At 33.4% G+C, this 9,923-nt stretch overlaps 1 protein-coding gene across 1 annotated transcript; it reads right to left on the reverse strand.

Moving 5' to 3' along the window:
* Positions 1–631: 631 nt before the first annotated feature.
* Positions 632–9,718, reverse strand: LOC134711682 (thyroid peroxidase-like). Its single transcript, XM_063572446.1, has 13 exons — positions 9,438–9,718; positions 8,386–8,491; positions 7,591–7,787; positions 6,527–6,691; positions 6,277–6,313; positions 5,827–5,939; positions 4,988–5,092; positions 4,660–4,758; positions 3,619–4,111; positions 3,158–3,373; positions 1,835–2,001; positions 1,507–1,627; positions 632–879 (listed from the first exon to the last, which is right to left on the reverse strand). The coding sequence occupies exons 1-13, from the start codon at positions 9,604–9,606 to the stop codon at positions 807–809; spliced, it is 2,061 nt and encodes a 686-aa protein (XP_063428516.1). The 5' UTR covers positions 9,607–9,718; the 3' UTR covers positions 632–806.
* Positions 9,719–9,923: the final 205 nt, after the last annotated feature.

The following is a 9,923-nucleotide window of genomic DNA, read 5'->3' on the forward strand; positions in this document are numbered from 1 at the left end:
TATAAGTTGCAAAACTTGTTTCCCAATCCACTATAAATAAATATGTTTAAACTAAACTAAACTAATAAGACTTATTTTCGAATTTGCGACTACTATGAGCAATACGACGGCCGGGTGCTACATGTGGAACAGCATCTGTTGCTAGCGCTTTCTGTTTTAAGTTGGGATGTTACTGAGTCTTTAACTTTCTATGTTATATTTTGTGGTCTTTCACTTTCTGTGTAATATTTTGTGGTCTTTCACTTTCTATGTAATATTTTGTGGTCTTTCACTTTCTATGTAATATTTTGTGGTCTTTCACTTTCTATGTAATATTTTGTGGTCTTTCACTTTCTATGTAATATTTTGTGGTCTTTCATTTTCTATGTAATATTTTGTGGTCTTTCACTTTCTATGTAATATTTTGTGGTCTTTTGAATGCAAATTGTTTTACTTTCTACGGTGGGATAGGGGTCATATTTATCTCAGGGGTATGAAATATCTTAAATAATATAAGGAGAAAAGAGTCCGATAACCTTCTTTTCAGAATATTTGATGCGATATTTTAGGAATACGGGATCTCAGGTTCAATTATATATTTGGCTTTTTGGTATCAGAAGTATAAATCGTAAATAGCATACATTAAAACAAATTTAAACATTTTCTTCTTTATTTAAAAAAAAATACAAAAAAACTTAAAATCAAATACTTATTAAATATGAGTAATAAAACTAGTAGGAGGTAGATCTATACATGAAATGAAAACGAGGAATACATCTGCGATGAGGTATAGGTACATATGAAACTTTAAAATGTTGAACCATCGATTATACTCTCCATGGCCTCAAGTCCAAGAGTCTCAACTCTGAACATCTAACCATACAGTTGTCTTCTATATCTCTGCAATGACAAATTACATGTTTGGTTACTCTATAGAGTACGAAAGCTCTTTTAGACACCGACCTTTGTCCTACATTTGTTTGAATATAAAATTCTAGAAAACAGATTTTCTCAGAAGATAAGTGTCCGCCGGAAAAAAAAGGTTGGTTTCCATTGGTTTAAGATTTATTTTTTATAACGGATATTTTTTGTAGAACAAAGCACATAAGTATTTTTGTTTATGTTTTCCCAGACATTTTTATTTACTTTTTGTATTGCAACATAAACACCTTACCAAACTGAATCCTGTATACAATACTTCCCCTCAAAATGTAAATGAGTATTTTGCTGACAGAGCATAACTGTAGGTCATTTATTGTGCAGTACCCTTCAGATACTATGCTGTACATTGTTTCTGGAATTATTTTTTTGCTGCATGATGCCAACTTACTTGTGTTTGGAAAATGTGCAATTTATTAACGAATCTATCACCGCATTTTGGTGAATTTTATGCATCACACATTCGCTTATTTAGAATAAAAATGATAACATAACAAATATCTCAAATGGGACCAAATTCCACTACCTCTTACACTAACACGTACACTTTAACATAAGTAGGATTCCCGTTTCCTTATTTATACTTACGATGATCCTGGACATCTCCCTTCTCTTTCTATTTTGAATGGGTCAGGCTGGATGGTAGCTAAACCAAAATGTTCACACAACAGACTGGAAAGTCTCACTCTTTTTATGGCATTTACCTTTGCTGCAAAACAAAATGAACTGTTATATAACAATTTACATCAAAATTATAAATATTTCCTCTAATATATGAAACCAAAGTGATACCTAATACAAAATTTAAAAAAATAATTACACATAAGGGATAAGGAGAAACTTTTGTAACAGAACACATATTGTACTAAAAGAATTATTGCGGTTTTAAGCTTGATGCAAAACAAACAACACATACCTTCAGAAAACCCTTGTTGTCCTTGGTTTTCATACCAGAATGAATCACCTCTCTTTAACACATCAAATTGTTTGGCGATCAAGCATGCGAATGTTGGACCAACGTCAGCACCCGATGCAAGTCGTTCTGTCATAGCACCAACAAACAGATCTATATCATTAATCGATCTAAAAGTGGGAAATAAGTTGATAATAATTTTTAAAACTAAAAAGTACCTGACAAAATTTTGTATATTTTTTGGGGTATGCGGGAAATGAAATATATATTCACGGTAGACTTTTTTTGTTTGTTTTGAGGTTAAAAAATTGTTGATTAATAAAGGTGTCCACGTCCATGCTATATCTTAAATATAGACTGTTATTCCCCGATTTTGATTTTTGTCCATACCCCGATTTTGTTTTTTGTCCATGGATTTATGAGTTTTTAACAGGGGTATACTTCTGTTGCCTTTATTCCAAAGTTATTCATTAGGGCATCTGTTTTAATTTTAAAAGCAATTTCAAGTTTCGCTATAATCATTGATACTTTGTGCCATGTGATACTGGAGTGTATAACTGCTGTTGTTGCAAACTATGTTTTTCTTTGTTTTTAAAATTCCAATAGGGAACATGTATTAAAATTCTTGTTTCAAACATTCTATTAGGGTTTTGTCAGGCATTATTGATTACATGCCAGTGTTTACAGAACAAAAATCATCGGAAAGTTGTTTGTTGTTTGTATATTTTCAGAACACACAAGTTGAACAGAAACTATCAACGCCATGGTAGAAATCGAAAACACCATTAAAATACCACAAACGCTACATATAGAGCAATACGAACTCTATTAAAAATAGGGGATAGCTCAATGAGCTCTTGGTGGGTAAGCCGATCCAGCGGCACATGAAGCACTGTGATGATGTCCATTGTAATGAATCTTTATGAATCGAAAAATTAACACAACCAAAACCGTGATGGCGTTCTTAAAACTTTCGAAGGGATGACTTTACCAGTTGGATCCCTAAAGTCAATATAGCTACCTTAAACAGGAACCCTTTATCAAGAAAGCCATGTAATTCAAAGGTACAGATTTTGATATTTTTATGTCTATGTTGTTACAAATACATAAAAATATCAAAATATGTACCTTTTGCTGTGGTTGAAAAAAAACCCCATTAACAGTGTGAAATTCTGATGAGCACTTATTCCTTACTTATTTATAACAGTGTTTACTAATACATACATTGACTTCAAGTTATTTTTTTATACAATATTGAAAATGATTATACTATATATTAATAAAAAAACTTACACTAACATTCATTCAACTAATTATTTTACTTACTGATATGTTTGTTCCAATAGTCTTGCGTTTTCTCGGGAATGGTCACGTAACCCACCACGATTTCGTCCAGTGTTGAAATTGTTAGCCCGGGGTAAGCCACAAAATGATCTAAACTCGTTGTAAGAAGGTAGTCCGTGGTCTCGTCCGCGTTGCACATTCCTTGCAGGCAAATCTGATATGCCAAATAAATTATTACGTATTCCATCTTCAAACATTCTGCAATATCCAGAAACAAGGATTAAATGGACGTACACCAATGCTTGAAACTGTTCCGAATTCAATGAACAGGAAACTCAGATAAAAAGATTTGGTATTATTTTTAAACTTAAATGATTTCTTAAATGCTGTACACAAATGATTTTTTTATTTGATATTGAGTACTTTGTAACTAAAATATTTGTATCATCATATTGACATCGTCCCGCTGTATACTTATATCAATATAAATACAATAACATTACCTATCAGATGTCATACATGGTTTGTAAGTTGTCCATCTCACAAGATCCTCCAATCGTCCACCATTTTCTTGAACGACCATGTGTGGATTTAACTGCTGAGTCTCGAGACTAAAACTCTCCTCATTTCTGTAGGTTCTGTCGAGGTATGCTTGTGTTGGCATTATCAAAGAGTGAGCATACCTCAGAGCAGCAGCAGCAAACGAGTTTCGTATAGAAGGATCTAAATTGGAATCGTATGAACTGACATGGCCTCTCTCAGAAGATTTCAGATTGTATTGGTCCATGTGCTGATCACCGACGACTATCGGAAGCCATTCATTGTACGAGACATGCTGAATAATAGCTCCCATAATCTTTCTGGTCTCGTCAAATACCTTGCCGTTATTCCATTGTCTATTTAGATTTTTTAGTCCCTCGGCTATTCTGTTGTGTTCTCTAACCAATAGCGTATGCACAGCACCAAGCGTTGGAATAACGTTTACTCTATTATCTCCTTTTGTAAGAAAAAAAATAGAACTTTAAGTTTATTGACGGGCAATTAGACCGTTGGTTTTCCCGTTTGAATGGTTTTATACTAGTAATTTTGGGGCCCTTTATAGCTTGTTGATCGGTTTGAGCCAAGGCTCCGTGTTGAAGGCCGTACTTTAACCTATAATGGTTTAATTTTTAAACTGTTATTTGGATGGAGAGTTGTCTCATTGGCACTCACACCACATCTTCCTATATCTATTATGATCACCAATGACGTAGATGTTAGCAGCTATAGACCACCGTACGGCCTTCAACAATGAGCAAAACCAATACCACAAAGCAAGCTTTAAATGGTTTCAAAAAGCAAAATGTAAAACAATGCAAGCGCGTGAAAGCAAACTATCTGATTATATGCAAAATGAAAAATATCATTTCTACAGTATTTTCATTTCAATTTACGGATGGTGATATATGAATGGTGAGAACATTTCAATATATGTAATTTTGAAAATAACTTAATGAATGTACCGATATGTAATGTAATGTACAACATAAGAACAATAAACAAACCTGCGTGCTGGCAATAATCATTAGTTTGGTCGTCTGTTATCAGACAAAAACTTGTTCCCGTGGGTAGTAAGTTTCCAGGTTCCTTTGTTTTCAGCAAATCTACAAATATGAATATATATATTAAAAAGATAAATGTATAGGCAAGGTGCTTTTGTCATTCTTAGAAAGGAACAGATGGGTCAACTTATTTTTTTTGTGGAGATAAAACAAAGGAATCAGACAGGAATGCGACTTGGTAAACTTTACAAACGTGTTTAAAACTTTTAAGTTTTGTAAAATGAAAAATGTATTTCAGGAAGTGTAATGCAAAAATTTGCAAATAACGTACGTGTATTAGTTTGATCCCTGAGAAGTGAAAGTTCGTCGTCAGATGCCCCATACAACATTCCACCATCTATAAAGGCTGTAAGTTCATTGATTTGTTCTCTTTTATCTGTAAAAAAATCAGATCAGACTATCAAGAATGTGTACGATATTGACAAAATAATAGCATGGTTCAATTGCTATGTCAATTGACTTTTTTCATATACTAGTAATTGAAAATAGTTTTCTTCATACTTTGCGTTTACAAATATTATTGAAATTTTAATATCAGATAAAAAAAAAATATAAAATGATATAAATAGTTCTATAATCTATTGATAGTCCAACCTTGCTTTGACATCTGACAGAATTGATCCCATGGATGTATGACATGTCCTCCAAAATAGGCCATGGACAGTCCCGAACTATTCTTCATGCTACTGGTTCTTGCAAGATAAACTAATTTCTTCAAGTTTTTTTTTTTTTTATCGACAAATGAAATCGACCTTTCAATCAGCAACTTTCTGTCAGATGAGAAAGAAGTAGATGCAGTAAAGCCAGTTTTGGTCTGAAATTTAGTGATTCCAAATTGTGTCTATTATACATAATCTGTAATGTATCAGAGGCGGATTTGGAGGGGTTTTCAGCTCCCCCCCCCCCCTCGCCGCCCCCCCCCCCTTTGTGGGAAAATCATCGGTTAAATATATAAGGAATCACTGAAGCAATTAGCATGACTGGAGCAGGCTCCCTCTTAGGCAGTCAGTGGAATCCCCTCATGAAAATTTCTGCATCCGCCACTGTGTGTGAGACAAAATCCATTCTGGTAGTCTAAACATTGTTTTGAAGTTAATGCATTGTACCTACCATTCAAACATCCTTTTGTTGTCGAAGATGTTGCTGCTGCTGATCGAACAAAATTGAGACACTTTGAAAAACGTTCATCGCCTGCAGGTACATCAATAGGAAAGCAGATTGGACTGTAAAGTAGATAAATACATACAATAGCATTACACACATGAATTTTTCAGAGATCAACAATTTATACATGCATGTATTTTTTTGCATTCCCAGTATAGCTGATTTTTAAATTGTAAAGAACCAGAAAGTGTACAAGATCGGCTGGAAATGCTGCCGGGCCGGGCGTCTAGCGATTTCCTAGTCTTTCAGTCTTGACTCAGATTCTGCCAGGGATGTCTTCTTATTAGTTTGTCCATTTATAATTAAGTTCTGACGAAATTGATTTTATAATTGTGTCGCCAGCTACGTGGTTGACAGCTTCAAAGTTTAGTTGATAACATGGCTTGTATTACTTACTTGTTTGCATTTGCTGTGTCACAGCAGTCAATATCTCCTGAAAGAATAAAATTAATTTCAAGATGATCTGTTTATGCGTCAGTGTGTATATATATATATATATATAATTATAAAATATATCTAATTGTTGTACAAACTACAATGTATATTATTTATCATGTGGATAATGATAGGATTTGTCAGTGTAAAAGTTACAGTAAAATTCAAATATATGTTGTATTATGTTGTTGCTTATAGTGTAAATTCGTACCTGCTGTTGGGGTTTTAGTAATATCATGGTCTATGAGTTGTCCCCATGCCATAACAAGTCCAGAATATTGTCTATCATGAAGAGTTTCTGTGGCTTTGAAAATATCGTTACTTATTTTCCTTGCTGAAGGAAGGTTTCTTGAATTTCTTGGCAGGTCACCGGGAGCTGTAGACAACAATAAAAAAAATATTGATAAAGTAATGACAAAATAAAAACGTAATTTTCGAGAAATGATATATCGTGCAGAAGAAATAGATGCACTTGATTTTCAGGAGATAACTCACTCATAAGAATTAACCATACAACAAAGAACCAAAGCTTTAACTCTGTATGCCATAACCATTTAAATCAAATGTGTTTGTGCTAGTAAATATTGTCTATTGTCTAAAAGTTTTAGATTTACTGTAGAACTTACAGTAAGATGTGCAAGACAGTTAATATATAAACTGTTGATTTATTCGGTAATTACAATCTAATTAAAGCCAGCTCACTTCTTTAACCTGGGTTGGGAGCTTTCTGGGGTTCGACCGGTAACGATGGTAGTAAAATATCTGGTATTATTTCATTGATTGTTTTGTGTGTAAAGCGTCCAGTTTCAAGTGTTATATGCAAAAAATTATTTCAACAAATTGATTGAAAAAATGAGGTAAAAACTTATTTCCTTACTAAGGTCGCCTCTGAAAGGTTGGTCAACATTCTGACCAACAGAAGCAGTATATTTTTATGCGTCCCGCACAGCCAATCCAGTAGTCCCATCTATTTTAATTGACCATATCAATATACCACAAGAATCTTCGGGGCTCTTAATTGTTATTTATAAGATAAGGTATAACTATAAGTGATTTAAATGTACAAATCATTGACTTTTAAATGACATGAAAACAGTTGTTTCTTTAAAAAAAAAGTCATTAGAACTAAGGAAAGGAGAGCAATAACTGTGTTTTAACATGTATACTATAATGGTCGAGTTTTTCTTATATTTTTTTTATCTATGTATTTGATAAAACCAAAATTGGTTTTAGTTTGATTCGCAAATATACGGTATTATTTGAATTATGACTTGCCATAAACCGGTTGAAGGAATCTCCTCTGAGCAGTAAAGGACTGGCCCCATTCTGGATTATTCCTATTGTTACAGGACCCATCCATTGTTCTGTATTCTGACGGTGTACATCTAACCGTTGATGAGGGACATATAAGTTCTCTGAAGGCAGTATTGATTACTTCGTCTGCCATCAGCTCATCTGCTGTCTTTCCTGTTCTGGTCGAAAATGAATCAAAATTATTTGAATATGGCATAGATTTGACGTTTTGTCCCCGAAGGTATCACCAACCCAGTAGTCAGCACTTCGGTGTTGACATGCATATCAATTATATGGTAATTTTTATAAATTTCCTGTTTACAGAACTTTGATTTTTTGGAAAAACTAAGGATTTTCTTATCTAAGGAATAGATTATCTCAGCCGAATTTGGCACAACTTTTTTGGAATTTTGGGACCTCAAGGCTCTTCAACTTTGTACTTGTTTGGCTTCATAACTATTTTGATCTGAGCGTCACTGATGAGTCTTATGTAGACGAAACGCGCGTTAAATTATAATCCTGGTACCTTTGATAACTATTTGAAAATTCTATAATTCTTTAGACAATGGACAAAAATGACTTTGGTAAATATATACTATGAAATCATTATATATAGATGAAATATTTAACCTATATTTCGTATTTTTTACCCGGAGGCATGATAGTTTTATAGCCAATCTAAACTGACATTTGGTAATTTTGCAGTCAGTGATTTATTTATTTATCTGTTTCTTAATATTTCGCAAATAGGATACACTATTATGAAAGGTTTCTTACTTTTCCATTAAATGTCTTGTAGCTTCATGTTTAATTATAGCATCTGACTCCATTTGGTGTGAACGACCAGATTTAACTGGAGCTATTTGGTGTTGCAGGTTGGCATCTGAAATAAGACGTATTACATAAAACAGTTTATCTAGATATTTTTCGACTTGTGGATACTTTTTGATTTTTAATGTGTGATTCAGTTGCAGTGGCGGATCCAGAACTTTTCATAAAGGGGAGGGGGCACTGACTGACCTAAAGGGGGTCCGCTCCAGGCATGCTTCGGTGGTTCCCTATTTAATCAACCAAATTTTTCCCACGAAAGCGGGAGCCGGCTGCCAAGGATCCGCCCATGGGTTGTTATCGGTTGTGCAATTGTCAAAATCAAATTGGACGTCTTTGTGAAGGCCGTACGGTTGTCTATAATTGCCTCCATTCACTTCAATTGCACTTTGTTATAAAGTATAATCGTTTCATGGCTTATTATTTTGTGTGCAAAAAAAATAAGTGACTTAATTATTATCCGTAGGGTTCCATTCCCGACGGAACGAACACACTTGTATGAATAAAGAACTATTGCATTACATTACCTGGAAAATATATCTTCGCATCGATTTACATTTCAAAATAACAAAAAAACTCTTATCAATAAAATGGAAAAATATAAACTGCATGGTTTGATCATATCAATGGCTAGTTAAACTAATTGTCAAAAACTTAAATTTACAAATTGAGATAAATTAATAAATATCGGCATCCTGAAAACATTATCAATCAAATTAACAACACTAACAAAAAAATAAAATCAGCAAGGGTTTAACATAACTCGCATGGTTTTATAATGACTGATTTCTGAGTAATATGTTTAATTATGCAAATAAAAACTGGCTTTATCAATAAGTATTTTTTTTTTAATTTTTACGTGCATTTTCCTGTGATATTAGCGCATTTATGGCGCCGATGAGAAATGTTTTATGGCGCAAATGAAATATTTTTCTGGCACGAATGAAATGTGAACTTGCACAAAAGCAAAGCACCGTTCCTAATCATTATCTTATTCATACCTTCATTACTTAATGGATTTAGTTTACGAAATTCTGAAAGTTTTCTTCTGCCAAAAAATACTGATTCTAATACATCTTCTATCTTGGACAACGATGATTTTTTCAGTTCAGCATCCACAGTCTGTAGAAGCAAGACAAACACTAATATGAATCCGAATCGAACATCCATTTCAAAATATTAGACGAAACAGACCGTTTGATGATCTCAATTCTCGATATATGAAAAGCGAAATGGAATTGTTCACATATATATGCGGTTTATTTTATATATGTACTATATATACATTTCGCCCACTCAATGATTACGTAATTTTTTTTCACAGTCAAAAAGTAGGTGAGACTTATTAAATCCCCTAGTTGTATAAAAGTTAAGCCCAGATTATCATCTTAATTTTTAGAGTATACTTGCATTCATTTTACGGCCAAACAGTTATATATTTTAACCCTTCAGTGACAAAAGTTTGATAAATTCGGGGAATGACTTTG

The sequence above is a fragment of the Mytilus trossulus genome, chromosome 3, assembly GCF_036588685.1.
Source record: "Mytilus trossulus isolate FHL-02 chromosome 3, PNRI_Mtr1.1.1.hap1, whole genome shotgun sequence".
Classification (NCBI taxonomy): domain Eukaryota; kingdom Metazoa; phylum Mollusca; class Bivalvia; order Mytilida; family Mytilidae; genus Mytilus; species Mytilus trossulus.